This window comes from Melospiza georgiana, chromosome 1 (genome assembly GCF_028018845.1).
Source record: "Melospiza georgiana isolate bMelGeo1 chromosome 1, bMelGeo1.pri, whole genome shotgun sequence".
NCBI classification, from domain to species: Eukaryota; Metazoa; Chordata; class Aves; order Passeriformes; family Passerellidae; genus Melospiza; species Melospiza georgiana.
The window spans coordinates 121,393,173-121,418,117 of NC_080430.1; the positions used below are offsets into that span (position 1 = coordinate 121,393,173).

At 40.9% G+C, this 24,945-nt stretch overlaps 1 protein-coding gene across 8 annotated transcripts in view; it reads left to right on the forward strand.

Moving 5' to 3' along the window:
• SULF1 (sulfatase 1) overlaps positions 1-24,945 on the forward strand; it is a 124,119-nt gene that overhangs the window by 57,042 nt on the left and 42,132 nt on the right. For 6 of the 8 annotated variants that reach the window (XM_058033880.1, XM_058033933.1, XM_058033923.1 and 3 more), the window contains 5 exons: positions 3,002-3,159; positions 3,474-3,708; positions 9,114-9,353; positions 21,626-21,777; positions 23,817-23,986. In XM_058033880.1, the coding sequence (XP_057889863.1) occupies positions 3,537-3,708; positions 9,114-9,353; positions 21,626-21,777; positions 23,817-23,986 (734 nt within the window). In that variant the 5' untranslated portion in view covers positions 3,002-3,159; positions 3,474-3,536. The remainder of the gene's footprint in view (positions 1-3,001; positions 3,160-3,473; positions 3,709-9,113; positions 9,354-21,625; positions 21,778-23,816; positions 23,987-24,945) is intronic. The other 2 variants (XM_058033888.1, XM_058033905.1) reach the window with 1 other exon arrangement.

Here is a 24,945-nt window from a genome sequence, read left to right on the forward strand (position 1 = left end):
CGTGAAAAATCTTGAACTGTTCTGGATCAAAATGAGTAACAAGTCTACAGACTTTCAAAAGATACTGTTCTGCCTTTTGCTTTTCTTCTAAATCACTGAAAGATACTCTCTTACAAGACCTTGAAATAAAGTCCTCATACTTTTTTATGCCACACCACAGAAAGTGGCACTGTAGCCTTTCTTTGCAGTGCTCTGCCAGTGTAATTCAAGTTTCATGGGTAATTAATTCTCCACACCAACAAGTCCCTGAACTGCATGTTATAATACTAGCTGCATAGAAACAACTAAAGATGCAAGTTCTTTTATTCCTTGAAAGGTGATTGCAAACTATGTATTTCTGCTCCTGTGGGGGAAAAAAATTATTTGGATTCTTCTGGTTTCATTTATTTACTAACTGCAATTTGGTCATCATAGGTATCTTCTATAAGAAAAATATACTGTAAAATTCCCATATAGAAGTTAGATCAGCACTTGTTTATTTGTCTAGAAAAAAAAAGCATTTTGCAGTACCATCTTGATTTCTTAACACAAAAAAATACAGTTTGCTTCCCCATGTTACTTTGAAAAGTTCTTTTTTTAGCATTTCTTCTATTTTTGTCTGTTTCTTAAGACAAATTGCAGTATCTGCAGGGGCACTTACATGCTACCAGCCAGTATCTGACAAAAACACTGCAGCCTTGTCTTCCCTATTAACCCTGTATTTTGACAATTTTCTTTACTTCATCTCCTTCTAGGACTGGGAAACAGGCTGTAAAAGGACTAGTTGTCAAAGAACACCTTTTAATAAAGATTTACCATACGCAGAACTGAAAGATGAGCAACAAAATATGGCGTTACTGTGCTCTTGTATAAGAACCATTTAATGAAACTTAGAAAATTCATTTTATATGTATAAATATGTCCTGATATTTTCCTTTATCCATCAAGAATAAAAATGTTAGAGCAGGAAGAGAAACTTTCATACTCTTATTTCTAGCAAAGACTTGCCTAAGGTGCCTCAAACATGCTAGAGGAAAGGAATTTTTTAAATACTAATACAGACCAGACAGGTTGAAATGAAGAATACTCATTAATGTCCATTTGGATTAGTATAAATTTTATTAGTGCTGAGGTGTAATTGTCAGTAGCTTGCAGTTTTGTATGGTGGGGGATATTCAAACACATTGGTGCCAATGTTTGCTCAGTGCAGTCAAGATGACTGCACCTTCTGGGTCAACATTGTCTGAAAAAGTTTGCTGTACAACTGAGGTAAGAAACTAAACATTGAGCCTCACTTCATATAGCCATTCGTGCTTTGTGATGTGAGTCAAAGTTTCGCTATTTAAAGATCAGACATCTAGAGACATCGTATTTCTGCTTTTGCACCAAGAGCATGTATCTGGTGTGTGTCAGAAGAAAGCTGACTTCCCTGGTAACCCCGGTCTTTGGGGCTCTTGTCAGATTTTATGTGACTTAAGAGCATATACATGGAAATTGAACTATTTTTAAAAGCCCATGCAGGCTAAGTACAGACTTCCAGTCACTTATCTGAATGTTGTGTAATCACTAAAATGGCATTTGCTGTTCAATGGCGATCCTCTGTATTGACTTTGCAGTGCTGTAATGTTAGCGGAAGGCTGGAGTGTTGGTTGGTGCAGAGACAATGAAAGACAAGATTTCTCTGCCACAGACACTTGGGTTTTCCTTTTAAAGACGTTCACACTCTTCTGGTGTAATTACAGCCTGCCAGAGTGAGGAGCATGAAACTGTTTAGCTTGCGAAGCTTAAAATAAAAGGTGTATGTGGAAACAAGAACACGATCCTTTTTCTAGCAGTCCAGCACCAAGTCCCATCCCCTCCCTCTGCTGTGGCTTCTTCCCCTGAAATTTAGAGCATCTCCCTATTAACGCATTTTTAGGTGAGTGATTGGAGGCCCCTTTTGTCTTCTGTGTCGCTCTCATTATTTCTGTTTATTAATCTGTTTGTGGCTCATGTTGCATGTCTGAAGTCTCAGGTGTGGGCGCACAGATCTCGTGATTTATGCTCCAGTCTAATTATGTAAGGCGCACCCCAGTTCCCATGCGGTGTTCCCCTTGGGCAAACTTCTTGATTGTTCTTGGGCTTGGGTGGTTTTGTGAGGTTTTTTTTAATTGACCAATATCACCGTGCTTTTATCCAGAGTCCCAGAATAAAACCAGAAGAAACGTATGTGGCAGGTCAATACCCTGGAGGGAACAGGCATGACTCCGTGGTTTCTTTCCCACCCCTTTCCTTTTTGCCCCCAGATATTCCCTCCCTTCCCTTGTGTTACAGACGGGTTTTGCAGAGCTTCAGTCAGTAATGCCAAAAATGTCAAAGTGTAAGTGGCTACCCCTTCCTCTCCAGACCAATCAGTCATTTTCAGTCACTGGTTTAAATGTGCTGCAGCAAAGCCAAGCCTCTGTGCTTGCAGCAGGTCTTGCAAAAGCAAGGCTGTTTGACTGACAGGCACGGAGAGGGGGCTCTGATAAGGCGCTGAGACAAGTCTGGAAGCGCAGGATCAAGGACGAGGCCGTGGCAGAGCTGCTGTGCATTATGGATGAGGCGCTCAGCTCTGGCGCTGATTGATTGAGGGACGCTTGTGCTCTTTCACAATGCTGGGTAAGATCATATGGACCGTCATTTAATATGAGCCTTCTTGGCAGTGGGAAGATGACTTTTCACACAGTGATCCCATGCAGATTGCAAATGACAGCCATGCTCTCCCCTCTGCTTTTTAAGGGTTTAGTCTCTCATGCAGGTGGGTTAACCTAAAACAGCGTCAGTGCTTGCCAGGTGTGACATGCTGGAATTAATGCTTGTTCTCAGAATCTCACTATAAATCTGACTATAAATATTGGAAAAGCACCTGTGTCTGATGATGTGAGATACATGTTCTTTATCCCTAGCAGCCAAGGTGCCATCCACCCCCTGCATAGGTATGATATTAAATTAAGCAGGGGAGTCATGGAGAATGCAATTTTTTTCTACTCTTTTCTTTCAGGACAGAGAAAGAAGCTGTAAGAAACAGTTCTGGAGACTTTGAAGCACAGCCACAGTACTGAGGTCTCTGACAAGCCTTCTGCTTTCTCCTTCTCCCAGGGCTCCTCCTACAGATGTTCTGAACACATCTGCATCCCAGCAATTTTTTACTGCGCCCAGGTACTGAATGTAAGGAACCAAGCTGCATAAAAAGAAGCGTGGGGTGTAGAAGGAGCACTGTGGGGAATTTACCAGAAGTCATGTCTATACAAAATGCAGGCATGACTTCAAGCAAAAATTATTTGAGAGAGTATAGTTGCAGAATGACCGAGTTTATTCTTAGAAAATGACAGAATAAAGCTCTCATTCAACAATATAGCTTATAATCATGTTAAATGGTATGTGTCAGGCTTGGCTTCCCTAAGTGCCATCCTTTCAATGTATGACTGGGAGTTTATTTATTGCTTGAACAGAATCTCTCTTCCTCTCTACAGGTCTTGAAAACTAGAGTTCAGGAACTTCTGGATCAGTCTTTTCATTGAAATACTGGAACTACTATGAAGCCTTCTTGGTTTGCACTCATGTTGGCAGTGCTCAGTACTGAAATGCTAACAAGTCGCTGTTCCACCATCAAGTCCCCGAGGTTCAGAGGACGTGTGCAGCAGGAGCGAAAGAATATCAGACCAAATATCATCCTTGTACTCACAGATGATCAAGATGTGGAGCTAGGTGAGAAATAATTGTTGTTTGTTACTACATTTTGTCATGTGTCTTTCAGTAGTTTATGCCAAGCAGAAAGAAATTTAAATTCAGGGATGTTGATGGTCCTGGAATAGTATCAGAATGTGGGGCAAGTTTGGAAAATGAGTTAACAGTATTATTTAATGGCATTCATCACATTTAATTATAGACTTTAGGATATATATGCTTATCAAAATCCACCATACAAAGCTTTAATCAGCACAACAAAATTATTTAATAATGCATGCAAGGACATATGTGTAAAAAACTCGCATCAAAAGCCTTTTTTCACTCTATGACTTTTTGTAGCATTCAGAAATTGGAGTCTTATGAGGCCAGCATTTCCCTCAGCCCTGTATAGGTGTCTGTATCTCCCCATATTGGTGACAGGGATGTGGATACTTATCCACAAAGACAAACTGGTCTAGTTTCAGGATTTAGTAATCTTAATATTTGTATGAATTACTGAAGTGTTTAAAATCCATCTGCTTTAAGTACTATGCTGTATGTATAAAAACATGGTAGTTTTGCTTTCATAAGTATACTAAATATCTGAGCACATACCAGTCAGTGATTTTCACATATTTTTCTTAGGGTGGAAAAAGTTAAAACACTTAGATGATGTTCCAGGAGGTCTTTGAATGTTTTCCATTAAGTAAGTTAGAAAGATATTAATGGTAGTTATGCATATAACTGATTTTTTGGTTCACTGCCCAAAATGAAGAATCAAGGAGAGAAAGAGGATCATTTTAGGTTACCCCCAAGCAAATATTTTGGGTTGTGAGATCAAAAAGGTGAAAAAATGCTAAATTAAGCTGAAATGAAATCTTGCATTCTTTGGTTGTTTTTTTTTTATGAGAGACATAATTTTAATAGAAGTATAGTGAATTTCTAGACAAAATGCCATAAGACGTTGAAAAATAAAAAATGCTTCATTCCAGAAAACTTCATTTGTTCTAAAATCACATAACTTCAGACAGAAGATTGTAGACAAAATATGTTCTGTATCTAAAAGCAGTTCTTTGGTTGCTAGCATTTTTGCATTTGCCATGATACAATAATAATTTCATAGTCCTTCAGGGTTCTGAGAAGATAATTAATAAGCTACATTTCATGACTGAGGGTTGCTGCTTTTATGCAGCAGAGCTCCAGACACAGGCCTTTATATCTGAGCAATTCTTATATTTTTTTCATTATTTATTTTCACTCTTTCAAACCTCTGCTCTGTTTAGCCGTGCTGCATATTGAATAGCTGTTCCCAGTTCTATTTTTGGTCTAAAATACACCTCTTACGATGGAAGTGCATTTCATCTTGGTGGAGTCGTTCTGAAAAATTTTGTTAAAAGGGTCAAGTCAAGTTTTCCTTTTTGTGGTCTGAAAGATTGTACTCTCTCCAGGGCACTCAGGGCACTGGGGAAGGTAGGTCAGCAGACGTAGATCTCTGAACACAGCATTACCAACTTGCTGTCCTCAGTCTTGTGAGAAGGTTTGTGAGTGGTGGAAAAGGAGGAAGGATGTGGCGAGTCACTTTGTTCATCCTGCGAAGCTCTTCTCTTTGAAAGCTGCTCTGAATGCTCACAGGGCACTCTGGCTCCTATTAGCAGGCAGCTGAGCAATAGCCTGGGTGTGTGTGCATTCCCACTGCCTTGAATGAACACACAGGTTTCCCCTTTTCATAGATCATTTCACAGGAAACAGCATTCAGCCCCAAGATTTACTGTACTGCATTATTCGCACTTCTGCTAATAAATCATTCTGCTTATTTGAAAAATAAAGCCAAACTGTTTTCCATGTGTGAATTTTCCTCTTGCTCTTCATTGATTCCTGAGAAAAGTCTTAAATTTCTCAAAGGTCAGTGGGAAGTAACACTTTCTGCCACAAACAGAATTAAACTTAGGCATTGGTATCCAAAAATCACAAGACTGAAAGTCACTGAATATGGATTATTTGCAATTGTATTCCCAGCACGAACATTTCTGAAAGCTATTCTAAATGAATGCTTTAACATAAAAGCATATAAGGTGCATTATAGACTTCAATAGGGAAGGATTTGTCTCCACAGCTTGTATAATCATTGAACCACAATATTCATCTGGCTGAGTGCAACTGATATATAGAGGAGTCATCCAAAATAAAATTTGCAAGAGGCAGGGAGTTTGCATTTAGTTAGTGCTCAAGCCATAGAGGTATGCATATCTTCCTATTGATCTGCACCATCTCCCTGAGTTTTGCATTTTGAGAGCAAAGAAATTCAGCAGAGTTGCTGTCTCATTCACTTTATTAGATAAAACCAACAAATTGCCCCACAACTTCAGTCATTTCCTATCTATGCAAGGAGAAAGGATATTCTAGATCAGCTGGTGGATTGCACCTTTAGCTGTGTGAAGCAGCCTGGCCCACAGCTCTTGAAGAAACTCAGCAAATACTTGGTATTTTACTGCTTAAATTGTGCCACTGTGCACTGTCTTTACCCTACCAAGATCCTGAGGGTAGAGGACTCTGTCCAATGAAGGGGCATCTTGCTCAAGGCAAAGCTCCAGCTCCCAGAGCCCAGAACTTCTTCCCTCCTGCAGACAACATGCTGTGGCTCTTCAGGGCAGTGGCCCAGCTCCCACTGGGGTCAGGCCCATATCCTCTTTAGGCCAACATTCTGCTTGCTTTTTGGTCTCTTCCCCTGTCCTCCCAATTCTCTGTTATGTGCACACATCAGTACCTCCAAATGTGGCACCCGGACCACTCTTATAGTCCTCACTGTAAAACATATCTTGCATAATGTCAGAAAGGAGTTAAAACTAATCAGTATCTTGGTATTACAGTGGGTTTGACCCTTTTTTACAGCCAAATGCACCACCCAGTGAAATCTATATAAACCAGCTACTGAATAGAGCACTGGCTAAAGAGATCACAGCATCATCTAAATACATCACATCAGGCATAATTTGCCTGGTGTGCTTTCCATCTTCCCTAGAACTAGAGCACTAAAAAGCATAAGCCAAAAAAATGGGGATGTGTGCTGAGATCTGAAAAAGTCCATTACATTCCTGGGGCCTTGCGTACAACCCCTATAAAGACAGGGTAGCTCCTAGATGTCCCTTTGTAGAGATGCCCACCTGTGATGAAAATCCATAACAACTTTAAAGACCCGATACCTTGGTTGCCAAACATATTTCTTGAGGCATGAGAGTAGACTGGGAAGTGACACTGAACTTCTTGTCTGACAAAACTCACTAACTTTTGTGTCCAATGTGGCCATTCCCAGTTATCTTGTTGCCCTCAGGTGCTCCCCAACCGGTCATGTAGAGCGTGAGTGTCCTGCTGACAGACAGTGTGCCCTGAAGACTGTGGGCCAGATGGTAAAAAACACAAGCTGTGAGGAGAGCCACAGACAGCAAAGGATTATAACTTATATCAGCAAGTTTTATCTCCTGCTTGTGTTTTGTTTTCCAAATGAGGTAGTCTCACCTGCTTTGAAGTGCCTGTTCCAGAATTTCCAGAGGGGCTCAATCTATTATCAGTGTCAGTAAGTGCATACCTGGAGGGAAAACTTAGTCATAAACAGCAGGTTTGCAAGAGCAGAGGGCTGACCAGCTGGAGGAATGAGGAAGCACTCTAACAGCTACTCATTTATAATACATGGAGGCAGGAAAGTGCAAATCAGCTCTGCTGCAGTTACTGTGCATTAGGGTACCTGAATAGCCCACTTTTGTCCAAGCACCTCCATGCACTTTACAGCTGAGTTCTCAGGAAAAAACTGTGACTTTTCAAAAGTGGAAGAGCTCTGGTGAAAACAAAACAAAACAAAACAAAAACTAAAAAGTCAGCCTGAGGTCCAAGATAAAAGCATGTAGAATGAGGATGATCTCTCATTTGTCTTTTACTTAACAATTCAGTGAAATGCTCCTACTCATGTAAATGGAGACCTTTTGTGTTCAGGGACCTCTCAGTTACTCTTCTTCTTTTCTATATCCCTAAGCACATGGGGTTCAGGAAAGCACAAATGCAGATATTCTGCATTTAGAAAATAAGGGCTATGAAAGACAAAGAGTCCAATGGTGACTTTCCTACACAGTATTAAATGTATCATTAAGGACAGAGACCCTGGCATTTAAAATGAAATGTTGAAGACCCCACTGCCCCTTCCCTTTGTTTAACAATTTTTTTACACAAAAGTCTTCATATTCAGCACTGACTCATTGGCCTAAAACCAAAACAGATCAGTCTTAACTTTAACTAAAAGATAATTATTAAGATTTTACTGCTAACATCTAAAGTTGAGTCTCCTTGGAAGTTTTATGGTTTTACAGGCAGGTTTGCAATTGCTTTAGAACATTTTTAATTGATTTTTAAGCAACATAAAACCATCAAGAAAAATTCTTGTTGTATCAGAGGAACCAACAGATTTAAATGTAAAGGACAGTCAACTGTGCAAAAAACCAAAGGAAAAAAAAGGAAAATAAAACTCCATAAATCTTTTTCTACCACCAACATTGTGCAAGTACTGCAATTCACAGACTTGTTTCCTAGGCACATACTGACATATCCACAGTTCACCTCCAACCTTCAATCTCTGCTCTGTTGAATAACATAAAGAACAAACTTTGACAGCTGTCAGCAAATACTGACAGACTCTATCCAGGGCTGCTCAGCCTTTCTGCAATCAGAAATCTGTAAGCCCTGCCTGTCTCACCTTGCAGTTCATGAAGATGCTTTGAAGGATGCAAAAAATGTCTTTGTTCTTTAAACAGTATCAATGCAATTTCTTGAGAAAGGCACTGCATTTTGCATACATTTTTACATGATACATTATTTTGAGCACAGTGCTTTAGTATCAGAATCAGACATGCTGATCTTGTGTCCACAGAAACTTTCCGTTAGAAAAATTGCTACTGAATTCTCTCCTTACTTCTTCTGTCTCTCACTCCCTCCTTTACTCCCTTCCTCTCTCTATTTCTCTCTTTCTTCTGTCATCTGATAAAATGGAAAGAGTATTAACATTTTCATTGGTGATCTCAGTATTTTATGTATTTTACTAGCATATTGACTAATAATTCAGGCTGTATAGCATATTGCTCTTCTAAGCTGCATTTGAAAAACTATTGACCTCTAAATTTGTTACAGCTTTGACACTATTTCTAGATTAGTCCATATTTTAACTTTGTTTTGAAGTCTTAGGGAAAAAAATAATTCCATCTTTCTGGAATCCTTAAAAGTATTTTTGTTGGTATAGTAAAAATGTGGTGTTTTCTCCTAAAATTAACAAAGCTGCAGAGTGAAGCACACTGATGTTCAGAGGCAAGGTAATCACCGACACTTTATTTTTATCAGCATAATAACAGCCAATATATTCAAACTGTCTTTTACAGCACAGTGGTGATCAGTACCTCTTATTGCAGGGTCCTTGCAAGTGATGAATAAAACCAGGAGGATTATGGAGAATGGAGGGGCCTCTTTCATCAATGCCTTTGTGACCACCCCCATGTGCTGCCCATCTCGCTCCTCCATGCTGACTGGGAAGTATGTGCACAACCACAACATCTACACCAACAATGAAAACTGCTCTTCCCCCTCATGGCAGGCTACTCACGAGCCTCGCACCTTCGCTGTGTACCTCAATAACACTGGGTACAGAACAGGTAAGAGACAAAGCAATTTCTTCCTTTAAAGTGAAGAGGGCATATTCAGCAATTGCTTTTAAGTCACTGCCTGAAATGATTGGCTGTTCTTGGCTGTGGTGGAGTTCATTTTCTGCCTAGTAGATGCTGTAGTGTTGTGTTTTGGATTTAGCGTGAGAATAATCTTGATAAGACAACAAAGTTTTTAGTTGCTGCTAAGTAGCACATATTCTAAGTCAGAACTTTTTAGTGTCTCATGCCCCGACACCAAGAAAGCTGGAAGGGCACAAGAATTTGGGAGGGGACACAGCTGATCTAAACCAGCCAGTGGGATGTTCCATACCATAGGGCATCAGCCTCAGTACACAAACTGGGGAAAAATTGGCTAGAGGATGCTGCTTAGAAACTGGTTGGATATTGGTAAATGAGGAATGAACAATTCTATTGTGTATTACTTGGGGGTTTGGGAGTTTTTGGTGGGGTTTATTTCTGTCTCTTCATTTTTTGTTTCCTACTATTATTATTATTATTATTATTATTATTATTATTATTATTATTATTATTATTATTATTATTATTACTATTATTATTATTATTACATTTAATTTAAATTGCTAAACTGTTCTTTTCTCAAGCTGTGGATTTTACCTTATTTCCTTTTCTCCTCCTCATCCCACCGTGGGGAGTGAGAGAGCCACTGAGTGGTACTTAGATGCTGACTGGGGTTAAACCACAAGAGGAGCAACTGTTGTCCCAGCCTGGCTGTGCAGGGCAGAGTTTGAATACTATGGAGAGGGAGGGTAGTACTGCCTGCGGTTCCACATCTGCAGTAGCAGCCAGGTGAAGAAACCCACTGGTAGTGAAGCAGCATATTTTCACATTTGGATGTCCCAGGTGGGAAATAAGCTGTTGGGCAGTTACACCTACAGTGAAAGAGGTGCATTTTAGTGGCATTGTGGGTCTGAACTGGCAGTTCCAGGCGTGATTATGGTCAGTATTACGTCCTGCTTGTGGACAGCTGCTAGCAGTTATGGAAGGAGATGTCAGGGCCAGGCTGGGAACTGGTGCCAAGGACCTCACAGGAGTGGAGGGACTGTCATGGGAGCAAAACAAGGTGAATAGTATAATTTAACCTTTGCCGTGGGGTGATATTTCATTTGCATTTTCTGAAAAGGAGTAGAAACCTACCTTTAAAGGATTGTTCTACTGAGAACCAATAAGATTTGATAGTTTTCTTGTAAATTCCTGGTGGTTTTCCGTAGTCAGGAGATCCCTTTCCTGTCTACAAAGAGCTCTTCTTATTCCTCTCGTCTGTGCTTCAGCTTGATGTAAAACTCAATTCATTTCTGCATCACCTATGCCCAAAGATTGAAGCTGTAGACACGTTAGGCTCCAGCCTGGCTTCCCCTCCTCAAGGTACCGGAGTTGTGTGAGGTCGTCAGAGTGCAATTTGTCCAGAAGTGTCATTCAGCTACAAAGAGTCCCCTTTAGAGAGCAAGGAGCACAGATCTCCTGCCAGCTGCCTTCCTTACAATGTAACTGGCAGCAAAGAAACTTGTTTCTATCGGCAGCTTAGGCACAAGAAGGGATTGCTTTCGAAATACAGAGCTGGCAAATGTCTCCATGCTGTCTGCTAGTCCTAAATCTCTTAAAGCTGCTACATCCAATGCCTCGAGTTTATCTGCCTCTGTGCTATCTTTTGTTCACCACACAGACAGTTCACCCTTTTTAACTCTGTCTCTGCATCTCTAGCTCTGGAGAACTTCTGCTTCCTGGATTGAAAACAAAACCAGACATATCCTTAACTTTTTTGGGCTTGGTGTTGGCTCTGACATATGAGCTGAATAGTACTTCAGTCTCTATTAAGCTGGTCTCAGTGAAGTTGCCATCTGAGTACAGCATGCTAAGCCTGGGTAGGGGTCAGCATCAAGGCTTTGGAGGAGAAAAGGAAGGAAGAGTGAATTGACCATCACTGTTAGAAAAGGTGCTGAATTTGACCTCAAATACAAGCTTTATCTCATGGCTTACATCTCAGAAATCCTTTCTGCTTGATGTATGGCTGCTTCATGTGGGACCTGGCTTTAGTGTTCTTAAAAAAACAGTATCCTATTGGTTTGTCATCTACGCTTTGCACATCTAAATGCTTCACAGATAAACAGGACAGCTCTGTCACTAGCCCTTTCTGCCCCTCTGAGGGTAAACACAGCTTTGAGCATATCTCCTGCACTGCCTTGTGTTAGGAAGACATGTGGAGATGCTTACTAATTGCAGACTTGACCCTATTACATAGAAAGGAAAAAGGGGTCAAAAGGAGAGGAACAGGAAAAAAGTACTTTTTCAAAGGCAGGCAAACAGAACATCAGTCCTAAAACTGTCAGGATAGGTGGGCAGAAGGGCAGAAAAGAAAAGGGAAACAAATGGGAATATCTGCATGAATCTTCAATTCTGACGGAGGTACATTGTTCAATCCTACAATACTATGGCTGCAAAGATTTATCTTTTTACTCCTTGTAAGATGAGCCTACCTTCTAATTAAGCCACAATTATTTTTTGAGATGGTAGCTTAATTAACAGCAGATCTTATAATACATTTCTCAAGGATAGTGTTGCCTTATTAAAAAGTCACCAAAAGTCTGCTAGCCAAGTAATAATCTACACTTCACAGCTAGAAAGTTGAGTAAAATTATAATGACTCAAAAATACCTGGGAGTCAAGAATAATTGGGAGTGAAAATGAGGAAACTCTGGAGAGAGGTTGCAGATGTTATAGATACTTACCCTGTGCATTTCTATGTGTTTTGACAGTAAATCAATAACCTCTTCAATGGGAAACTGAGACACACAAAGAGAAGTGAATGACTGAGGCCAGTCACAGTTTAGTGACAGTCCTGATAAGGCACCTGGCCAGAGAGCTCCAGGCTGAATGAGACAATGTACAATACTTCCAACCTGGTACTCTGTAATAATGATAATTTTGTATTTTTTTGCATAGGATCAAATTAATATGTAGCAATGGCAATACAGGGGTGGGAGAGCATTTCTGTAATGTCCTCTCTTCTGTTTGCTCCAAACAGTTTTCCATATCTATAAAACATCCATTGTCTAAACCTGCAGCAGCCCTTTCTGAGCCCCCTCTATTGCAATTGATCACATGTGGGCAGGCTGTTATGAGGGGAGTTCTGCTGAAGCCACGAGGACTCCACACAAGCACAGCAGGCCCTTTAAAGTGAGGTCTGAAACGTGCTCTAATAAACTGCAGTTATAATTAGAGCCCACTGGGGAAACCTGGCAGAGGACAGAATGGTTTTTTCTTTCCTTTTTCTGTTTTATTATTCTGCTCTTATGTGACCTAAGGGCAACGTTGCATTTCATGGAAATGTCCCTTTTTGAAGATTGTATGTCAGTGCTAAATCATAGGCAGACACAGTGCTGGACACTAGCAAGGCAGGCAGCATTCAGAAACAATACTGGGCAGTAGCAGGGCAGACAATATTCAGAAATAACACTGCCAAACCAAAACCACTTTTGCTTCTAATTATAATTTTCCAAAACTATTAAGGATGTTTCAATGTTTACAGTTTCCCTTATTCACAAGCTGTATGTTAATGCAGCAATGAACCAACTGCACAGCTTCTTGATTGTCCACAAAACTGCTAATATTAAATTTGAGTTTGTAGGACATAGCAGGGAAGGCACGCAGTAAAGAGGTAGAAAGAGAAAACAAAGCAGCTCTGGAGAGTTTCAGTGATGACATTTGTTTTAATTACATAGGATCCAGGCAGTCACACTGGAGAGGAGAAAGGGTCCCTCACTTTCAAATCTTTTAGAAATTACGAGAAATGTTTGAGAAGTTTTCTTTCATCTCATAGTTTTTAACATCAGTATATATTCCTTCAGCTATTTAGATTTAGAAGTTTAATTCATAAATTTATTGACTGCAGGAGTTAGAGATTTTGCTTTGTGCTTTCCAAAGTATTGGCTGGTCATTTGCTGTTCTTAGAGTCTCATAATTTCTTTAGCTTCTACTGCTCTGTCCCAGTCCTACAGCACATAGTCTTGCCTCTCAGATGTGCCCTTTGCTGTAGCTGGTTCGCTTTGTCATCCACCTACACAAACACAGAGGAAAATCCCAGAAGTGCAACCTTGGCTTCATTAGTAGGAAAGGGGGATTGTGCTACATCTTAATAATTGAGCAGCAGCCAAGCATAATCTTGGTATTTCAGAAGACAAACCATCACATGAGAACAACCAACATTCAGAAGATATAAATAAATTGAAGATTTTCTTTTTAAGTAGTGGGTCATACTTTGCATACTGCAGGATTTTACATTTTTACCAGCTGAAGTTTCATCCCTTTGCAAACATGAAAAGAAGTATAAGTTTAAAATTCTTACCCTGTCTCAACACACCTACACACTCTAAACCCTCTCTGCTTGATGTTACTTTGTAGAATTAGTACTCTCTAATCCTCTCTCCTCTTAGCCCTTCACAGCCAGGGTAACTGGGCAGGAGGGAGCAGGACTCTGCCTTGGCTCAGCAGCTGCTGACAGTCTCACAGCACCATGCCAAACACAGCACCAGGCTCTCCCTTCATGGAATCCCACCTGAAAGAACAGGGACCACCAAATTAGGCAATTATTTGCTTGCACTTTCTGGAATTGTCTTTGGGAAGATGTATTTCCCAGGATTTTATCTCTTGCTCAGATGTATCTACTGGTTAGAATAACATTCAAGTTACATGCATAGGAGTGCTCTGATGTCATTCGTGGGACAAAATTGGTAACATGCAAAGTTAAGCAGCTCAAATGTTCATTCCTAAATGGCTTCATTTGTAAAACTCCAAACTCAAGAAGTGACACCAAGATGGCCCTGTCTGGCATGTTTTGACATTAGTCACAGACTTCTCTGCAGTGATGAGCAGAAATGGTCACTTGGTTGACAACTGGCTAATGTGTTCAACAGCACATGTCAGTGTGCCCATTGACATCTGTCACTTATGGGTACATTTCTTAGTGTAATGAACAAAGAACTAATAAAGCACTGAGATGACAGGAAGCTGAAAGCTAAGGAGCATTTAAACTGTGCACCATTCCCTTCTGACACACAGGGACATGTTAATCTTTCATAAAGAGAGCAAAAGCTATGCCTCCTGAAGGTGTGGGCAGACAATGAGTTTCCTCTGGAGGCAAAGCCAGTGTGTTTCCTGTTCACAGCCTTGCAGTACAAATCACTGCCAGCACTTGCTATTTTTAATCTGCATCATTTCACTGACCTAATTTGTATCCTGCCTCATGCACCCTTTCAGAGCAGAGAGGGTGGCACAATATGATACAGGGCTGGGAATGAGTGAGCAGGGAATAAGTCTTGGTTTTCAGATTATTTCTAAAGTGAAAATAAGGAGAGAGAGAACTCTTGAGTTTTCAGGTTCTTTCTTAATTGGTATGAAATATTCTGGGAAACATCAAACATAATTTAATCTGTAAATGTTTTAAATAATTAAAAATATGTTGACATTTTCAGAATAATTTGCACTTTCTGTCTATGAAAAAATATATAAATGAAAGTGAAATATGCTGAATGTCCACAGAAAGTGAAATGTAGAAGAGGAAAAAGGCCAAAAGAATGATATGCAGAATTTTCTAGTTCTATGGTATCATGTGAAGTGAAACTTTTTTGGTTTCTGTCCAGGACCTCATCAAAAACCACAGTGTATCTGCCTACTTATGCTTAAAGCAGAATTCTGTGCTATTAAATATCATGCAGAAAACCATACACTAAAGGACTTTTAACAAGTTTATGTATTCAAGTGCCTAATTTAGGAAAAGCTGGGTAGAACATTTCTGTGCAACCACTTCATCTCTTGTTCACATGGCCAAATTATACTCCTTGACTACATAACATACCACTTTATGGAGGGTGAAATTTCCTCCATTTGAAAAGATAGACTAGTTCTATCAAAGGACACAGTGCTAACATCCACATCAGCGAGGATCAGGGGTTTCATATCCCATCTGCCCTCTTCCACTGTTCACTTGTTGAGAAACTAAGCAAAGTGGGATTTTATCACATGCATATGGCTGGGCATGCTGCTGTAGGTTCCAGATGTCTTATGAAGGGCAGGAACCAGTGAGACTCAGGAGCCCTTTCAGACATTGCTGGGTCCTTTCAGACGTTGCACAGAGTGGAGACTCTGACCAAAAGCTCCTCTGACTCCCTCCATCCTATCCCATTAGGCAGTGCAGTGTCCACTCCTCCGCTTTCTGGCCCTGCAGGTCATCACCTTGGCCTCTCCTGAGCCCTGTCCCCTGTCTGTCCTCAAGTCATTCCCTCCATCCCTCTTTCCCTCTCTCCCTCCCTACTCTCTCAGGTCCAGTCAGTTCTTGACAGACATGTCCTGTTCCCACTGCTTACCATTAACGATCTCCCTTTCCAGCCTGATCAGCAAATCTGCTTCTCTCACCCGCCTTGTCAATCAGCTTCTTTCTCCTTCTGCTCTCATTGTCCCACTTCTTGGTTGACATTGCCAGTCCTGGGGCCCCAAGCCCCCACTGCTTCTTCCCCCCCCTCAGCTCCTTTGCTGGATTTCCTGCCATTCCTCAGACTGCTTGTCCTTATCGGGTCACCTCCTGCCCTCTGCATTTCAATCAACTTTCTCCCTCCTCCTGACACCACTCACAGGTGGATAGGCAATAAATATCCTGAGGTGTCCAGGTCTCCAGCACATGAAAATTGCAGGGTTTTATTCAAAGGATTCTAATAGATGCCTCCTTGACAGAGAGACCATCATGCCTTTCACAGACCTCCTGCTCTCAGTGCAGAGCATGTAAGTGCTATCAAATGAAATCTCACATAATTTTTTTCAGATGTTAAGCCTAATTCCTTTTCCATTACTGTGGTTCTCAAAGATGGCTACTGTTTGGGCTAAAAAGTTTCAAAAAATTCAGCCTGAGGCAGACATCCAGTGTGGAAAATTTAAGTCCAAGTATAAGAGAGTTATAAGCAACTGAAAACAGGGTCTTATAATGAGAAGTGTCAGACAACATCAATATTGGAAAGTGCTACCAGCTTGGCCCATAATACAGGCTTTGTTAAAGACATCACCCAGGCTAACAATTGCTATATCAAGTTATAGGCTAATGCCTTTTGCAACTGCTGAGTTATAAAATCCTTAATGATCTTTTTGGTTGCAATGGTAAACCTGGCAGCAACTGGGAAAGACCCACAAAACTGGAGAAAAAGTAGAAAACCTGAGGTTTTCTGCTGCGTTTAAGTTACAAGACTGGGAACCGTGAAATCTGAATTATATTCTTGGCGATGCCACAGGCTTCCTGCGTGACTTGGGTCTAGCTGAAGGTTAATGTCTTGGTGCCTCAGTTTCCTCACCACATTTTTTGGGACAATGCTTATTTCATTTCCTAGGCAGTGCTGGCATACTGAGCTGGCTTTCTATGCTCCAGTGACGTGATACGCTAATCCTCTGCAATTTTCCAACAGAAGGGAAAAATCAAACTTCTAGGGTTTGAATCTATGGCTTGCATAATTGGAAGACAGCAAGGAGGAATTTACTGGAATGATTCAGAAGCTGAAGTTATGTTGGGTTCTGTCCACAGAACTAAAGAATCACTGTGTTTGAGTCCTGAAATGTCATATAAACAGTGCCCTGCCACTCCTGTGAATGGTTTCCTGACTTTGTTAAAGGAAGTGGGCTGTCTACTTAAAGCTCTTGTCTGGGTCACAGTGACTAAACCTTTCTGCAGTGTGGCTTTTTAAAGGTTTGCATTTGTTTTAACTCGGAAACGCTCCCATAAGCCTCAACAAATAACAAGGGTGTAGAACATCATGGAAGTGTTCCATGGAAGTGCAGGGATGTCTCACTAGTAGATGTAGCCCAGTTCACCTGTGCACTAATGCACTAACACTGACAGCAGTTAGAGGACTAACTCTATTGTGTAATACTGTAAACATTAGTCATAACTGCTTGTAAAAAGTGCTGGGAAGAAAAGTCCTGGGAATTACGAGAATTTGAGTCACACTCAGCTGTAAGTATTAGAGATCCTCTGAATCAAATTATATTTGTCTTGCACCCTTTGCAACCCTCTGGATCTCTCAGTCCAGTACAGAAATCATTAGCTAATTGTAAAAGGGAAAACAAAACCTTGTCTTAAGGCATCTGTTCATGTCAGGTAGCAGACATGTGTATTCTGCAGCCCCTCCAGAGACACAGAGATGTCTGTAAAACTGTTCACCGTGCCATGTGTTGTTGTATAAACATAATTGAACATACTAATACGGAATACAATTATTTTGATATGCAAAGCTACACTACATGTGATTAGAAAATAACAATGTGCCCTGGGAACAGTTAGCAAAACTGCCAGAATGCAGATAAAAATTGTCTTATTAAAATGCAAAAGTAAGCATTTATCTTTGCTGCTATCCCTATGGGAGCTGTTACACATAATAATGAAAAGATGTCCCTTGAAATGGCATTACTTTTTAATGAGGCTTTTACCCACTGAGTCATAATCTCCATTTTACCAATTACAAGCAGAAATGGCTTCCTGAACCCAACCTGCTGAGTCCAAGCAGCTTCTGAAGCTGAGGCTTCCCAGTCAGTTCTCGGACTTGGGCAATTCAGTAAGTGTTGGGCTACAGCTAAGTTAAAGATAGGGGATGACTCTACAAGCCAAGCAAAGAAGACCCAGCAAAGATATCTGCACATCACAGTGTCAGTTCTGGGCAGTTCTTTGACATATTCCATAGTGCTTTACTTGTTTACAATCCTCTGGTTAAACCAAAAACAACTAGGACACCCATGGTGATTACTTGCTGATTATTTGGTCCCATGGACAATGTACTTTCCTTTTACTCTGGCTCTTGTCTTCATTCAGAGCCTGAAGAGCCAAACACTAACTGATGGTGCTGGACCCCAGTTCTGACCCACTTACCCTGTCCTATTCTCAGTAGTACTCAAAAGACCACACAGTGCAAGGATTGAACACTTGTATTTCAGTAAAAGCCTGACTTTTCCCTTCATCTGTCTAATTACTCATATCCTCTTGAGTTTATGACCAATAAACCATTTTTGGTTAAAGTATTTTGGCCAATATGATCCATGGTCACAGCCACTGTTTCTTCTAGTATTCAGGTCTTTGCTACACATTTGACATGGGAATTGCTTTATACAGCAACAGGGGGAAACATCTATTTCTGCAAACTGTCATTCAGGGAGCTGCTTAAAATTTGACAGCACTGAGATTATTTTTATGATAAAATACTAAATCATTGCCAACACAAAGGTGAATGGTTCAGGCTGTCAATCCGAGGTCTCATAACATGAACTGAAATATGGGGTTCAGCAGGCCAAAAGGTTTCTAACAAAACATTATTAAAGTTAGAAAATTAAGTAATCTAAAGCAAGGAAACTCCAAGATGAATTGGCCCTCCCCAGCTCCAAGCCATCCTTTCTTTTCCAGATTCAGTTTCTCTATTCTCGTCCTTATGCTCCAGGTCATTTCATCTCTTCATTTTATGTTGGTGGCTTTCTCTCAGGTAATGAATACCAAAAGAGAGAGTCAGGAGTGAGGGAAGCTGATGGCTTTTTTTAATGCCAAAAATTAAATTCTGGGAACATTCTCAAATCCATAAAGGAACACTCCATTGTGACGCTAAAGTGAGAAGGTGGAGTAATCATCTGTTGCTACAGTTTTTCTGAGCCTGGTCATTTTGAGAAAGATTTTCATAGCCACCTCTGTTATTTATAAAGGCCCTACATCAAAACCTACAGACACTAGAATTTCTTATAGAAAAGTCTGACAATTATTTTTAAATGGGTGAACCCATTTCTTTTTCCCCAGTCTTTTTCTTGGAAATTACTGAACTGTTTGGCTAAAAGGTTCCATAGAGCAAAATACAGCCTGAGTCAGCATGGAAACTATCACCACTAATGATTAAATTGTGGCAAGACTGTAAATAGCAGAGTCCAGGTCTCCAAGTGAGTCAATCTTATAATACATGGGGCAGTCAAACCATCCTATATGATAAATTGTCATAGCTTCCATTGCACAATTTGAAAGCCTCTGATATTTGTGAGAGACGGGTTGGCAGTAGAGCCGTTTACTAGTGAGCACAGCACAGAGAGGTTCCCCAAAATCATACAGAAGCTGCTGGTAGACCTGGGATGGCACTCAGAAGGACTGACCTCAGATTTCCCCTGTAACCACCCCTTGGTTTTGCTTGGCTCAACAACTTCTTCATTGTTGTCTCTCTCTGACTTCTCTTCCCCTTCTCCTCTTTCCTTGGTTTCCCTTCTCACAGAATTTCAGCCTTTAACCATATAAAGACTTTCCCATATCTGACTGAGAGTTTAAACCAGTTTGGCTGCCTTAGATGAGAGGTATGGTTTCCATTCCAGGAGACAACCGTGCTGGGCACGTATTCCCTGCCCACTGTCACCCTCTTCACCTCACAGTTCTTGATTTCTGGTAGGCCTCAGGATAAAAAAGGAGACAGGTTGGATTACTTTCTTGGTGGCTGCGGGAAGAAGAGCTTGAAGCTTGGTCTAGTGTCTGTAGGACTTGTTTATGTCACATTCCACGTGGTACAGGAAAGTAACATTATATATGACTGTAATCTCTGGTTACATTTGGCATTTGGCAGTTCCCTGATTGAATTGCATCATATTTATGTTGCCTCAGACAAGTCCTAATTATGAACATTTTGATTTTTCCACCAGTTTTCCCAAGAGGTTCACCATGCCCACATCAATCAGATCTGAGTTATTTTTGCCCTTCCACAAATGTGCTTTTTTTGGTTAGATTGAATGTGTCTAGGTTGGATGTGAGGCTTTCCAATGTGACTTCATTTCCTAGTAGGAAACAAGCACAGGGATTCAAGGTATGTCCCACTGCCCAGCTGAGGGACAGCATCTCTGGGCAGCAGCTCTCTGCAGACAGGCCCGACTGATGAGTCAGGGCTGGCAGCAATAACATGGCTGGGCACTGTGAGGGGTGCAGGGACAGCTGTGAAGAGCTCTGTCTCTGAAAAGGGAGAGGTCTTTGTCATTCCTTTCTCCTCAGTGGTGTCTGATTTTGTGAGCACCAGGAGCGTGCAGACTGCTGGAGACACAGGCAGCAGAACTGCTGGCACAGGTGACCCTCCAGGGGTTTGTAAACCTCAAGACAATTAAAAGGGGGAACAGTGAAAATACTGAGGCACCCCAGTAGGTCACTGGGATTGAACTGGAGATAATAAATCCCAAAAAACCCGCAGACCTGATCAGGTGTTTTGTCACTGCAGCCCCCAGGCAGTGGAAAAGCAGAATGGACCCACCCAAACTGACTATTCTGTCCAGGTCACAGACCATACACAAGCAGCTGAAGACCTCCCATACCCTTCTTTCCCTAGAAGCCAACTGTCTGCATTTGCCAGGGTCCCATGCCAGCATTAATGCTCCCTTCCAAGGGCAGCTGGCTGGATTTTGGTGTCTGTGTATCTTTGCCACAGGCAATCCACAACTCCTGGATAGCTGGGAGCCTGCTGCATTGTGAGATTGCATTGCTTCCCACTTCCTTGCAGAGGAATTGGCATGAGCACCTATAAACCTACGGCAGAGGCTGAAATTTTCAGTCTGAGTGGGTTCTGACTTGTAACCTAGAGCTAAGGGGAAAACATACGTGGAGTTTGGCAGGCCAGGTAGAGGATTTTGACCTCGAAGGCTTTGCCTCTTTGTAAGTTTTGCCTTAGAGATGATGTGGCAGCAAAGCAGGATGGGGATCCCTTCCTGATCTACCCGAACATGTCCTAATGGGATAGAGATCTGTACTTCCCAGACCTTTTATCAAACCAGCAAATGTAGCCAGGATAGCAAGCCTGAACTTTCAAAAAGTCAGAAGCCAAGCTCTGAAACATCACAGGACTTGCTTAAAACCACAAGGTGCTCCTCAGATGTTTCCTCTGGGCACTGAGCTTTTATTTCATATTCAAGTGGAAACCAAGAGGAACGTATTCTTTCTAAAAGAAACCCTGAAAATATTTCACATGATCACTAGATTCCAAAAGATTAAGAATAAATCATAGAGTCACGAAGGCTTTCAACTCTCATAAAAGTCTGGAAATAACTTATTTTAATTTCAAACCCCTCTAAGCTATAAAAGGAAGATTTTTGGTAAAGCAACTCTGACTCATTCTAACACATTTTCTCTTCATTCATACATTCTTTTGACTCAGACTAAAAGACTTGGATTGCAAAGCCTCATGCGTGTGTGTGTGTTCTTTTTTTTTTTTACTTCACAGCTTTTTTTGGGAAATACCTCAATGAATACAATGGCAGCTACATCCCTCCTGGGTGGAGAGAGTGGGTTGGATTAGTGAAGAACTCTCGCTTCTATAATTACACCATTTCTCGCAATGGTAACAAAGAGAAGCACGGATTTGATTATGCAAAGGTATTTTCCAGACACATAAATGCCACATGATTAATCCATATAAAAATAACTTTCAGATAATTAATTAACCAGATAATTAATTAATTAAACAACTACAACCATGAAATTGAGATGTCATTTTCTCTCCAGGGCATTTCAGATAAATTTCCACCTGAGAATATTAATCACTCAACAGAACAATGTTCCCAAGGCTCTTCAGTGGAGCCTAGTGATGCCTCCCTCCTTCCTCCCGTCCCTCCCTCTCTCTCCCAGACAGAATGTGATGTTTTGGTGGCAGAAGCAAACAGTAAATAAAAGCCTTTCCCAAAAAGAATTGTGTCCCTTGCGCTACTGAACTTTAAAGTTTGCTGAGTGTTGTCAGTTGTTACCCACAGAAGAGCCTTGGTTAATGTTGTTTTCCATTATAGAGTGCACACCAAAGAAAGGCTGTATGCCTGTGGTGTCAGACTCCGGATATGAGTATGAGAGTAGATAAGGGCAAGAATGCGGCCATTGGAAAAGCTCAGAGCTTGTTTGTGCTCTTGACAAAGTGTGGAAAGTATGCCAAAGGGACCTGCCCACTGCCATGAAGTTTCTTGGAAAGGCTTAGGAGGGCAGATCTTAGACAGACCAGCCTGCAGAAAGCAATCTGGAATTTCCTCAAATTGCAGCTCAAGGAAGATGATACAGATGTTGCAGCTGTGGTTTCTGACCCATGTAATGAGTTTTTATTGGAAACTAGTGACACCTGTTTCTGATTTTCCCATCCATAGAAATTACATTATACTGATTATATATTTATGCAGGGTAAAAAAAAAGGAAATGTAGAATACTGGTTAGTTATACATTCCTTACACTCCCCGTGTATGTAGCTAGAATAAACAGAAAAACAGGAGGGGAGTAGATGCTTTGGGAGAGCAGTCATACAGGCATTTCACTCAGGCCACAAACCCAGAAATTATCACAGCCCTGGTACCTCACAGTCATTATCCATTTTGGAAACTAAAGGATCACTCACTGTCTCATCCATATGCTTGCAGGTTTTCTAGCAGCCAGGGCTACTGTGCATATTCCAAGCGTGCTGCAGGAGAGGGGCAGGGGCAGGGGACAGGGAGCGGGTGAGCAAGGAGGTCACAGCTGGTTGCCTTGTCCTAGCACTGACATGGACACAGACCTTGTCCCTCAGGCTCTGCTTTTGCAGCTGTTCAGGGCCTCGAATCCACAACATGAGATTAGTCATGCCTGGAAGTGCTTGAAATTACAAACATTGTCTCAGCACTTTCTCAATGAAGCTCGAGCTAGACCTCCAGGCCAACAGTGAATACACCAAGGTGGCAGGTGGTTTAATTTAAGTTTTCATCTTTTTTTCTTAGTTCCATTTCCTCCCTTTTCCTTGTAGGCTTCCATTTGCCACCTTAGCTGTGGGTTAAGCCAGTTTATTAGCAAGTCACAACCTTAATCTCAGCAGCTGCACTGCTTAAAGTTGCACAATTAAATGAACAGAGCCCGCAGGAATTCAACTGCTCCCTGCATTCTCATTTGCAATTTCTTTGATTAAGATTTTTTGCAATCTGTTGCCTGTTGTAGCTGTCTTCCACTTTGTACATATGCAAAAGTATAGCCTGAACAAAGAGTGTGCAATAAAGGTTTATGTAAACATAAAACCAGATTAAGATTCAGTGTTATTTGGGAGCCATTACCTTGTGAGGTGTTTTATCAATGAAATTTAAGAAACATATCTTTTTCAGTACAGTCTGTGATTTTAAATGTTACTTAGCATTATATTACCAAATCTGGTAATCAAATTTACTTTATACTTTCTGTTGTATCTGATTTGCAAAATACTGTCTCATTTTATGTGGCATTGCCTGCTTAAGAAAGTAATTACTGCTCAGTCTCCCCTATGCTCCCTCAAATCATACATCTCTTTGATGGTATGCTTTTACTTCCTGGTCTGAACTTTAATGAGGACTTGAAAAATAACATAATAACATGATAGTATGTGATCTAATTAATCATGCACTTTGTAACTTTTGCTTTGTGTTAATCGTATGTTCCAGGACTACTTCACAGACCTAATCACTAATGAGAGCATTAATTACTTCAGAATGTCTAAGAGGATATATCCCCATAGGCCCATAATGATGGTCATCAGCCACGCTGCACCCCATGGCCCCGAGGATTCTGCACCACAGTTCTCAGAGCTCTACCCCAACGCTTCACAGCACATGTAAGTGAAACTCACACACTGCCAGACCCACTCCTTGTGTCTTCTGCAAGGAATTTGTTTATGGAGACAGCTCAGGAGCAGGGAATTCAAATCTAAGACACTCATGTAAGCAGAGAATGTTTGCTTGTTTCTTTTGCTGTGCTTGTTCCTTTTGCGGGGGAGAGTGACAGCTCTGACCATTATTAAAGCAGAGAGAAGCTCTTTTCCTCCTGGGAAGTTGTGGGAGATTAAAAGGTCAGTATTTGGCTTTGTAAGGGCAGCTTCTTACAATACCCTGAAAATATGTAGACACAGGTCAGGATCTGTTGGAAAGATATTACTTCCTTCGTTTCCCTCTAAGATATGTGCTTCCTGGGCTCTAACTAACTGAATGCATTGAGAGTAAAAACACCCTTTTGAAGCTTTTGAGTGCACCAGATTTGTTTATACACTAGATACTGGCAGATTCCCAAAATAGCCTATCAGACTACACTTTTAAATAACACGCTTAATCTTTTCTGGTGATTAAACTATAACAAAACCTTTCAACGTTTCATTTTGTTTCTAGAAGAGAAAGCAACTTCAGGTAAAAATCTGGAGAGTCCACATCTGTGGATTCCTCATCTTGCTTCCTACCTTGAAAATTCTGGGTCCTTTTCATTATAGTGATAGGCTATGGAAGATTTCCATTGCACTTTTGACTCCCATGGGTTTGTAGACCAGTGTTTCCTTTTGTTCTGAAACAATGTATTTGCACATCTTTATAAAGCAACACAACAAAATCACAAAAAACGTCTTTATAAAATATTTCAGCTGGATTTTACATTTATCTGTCCTCTCAAAATGCACATAAATCAATTTCATTAGACAATGGGAAAGCTCCTTTGTCTAAAAATTGTAATTTAGATACTCTGCAGTAGTTCACATACCAGGATGGTTTTTCAACTTACATCAAATACTTTAAAATTTCTAGGAGTAGT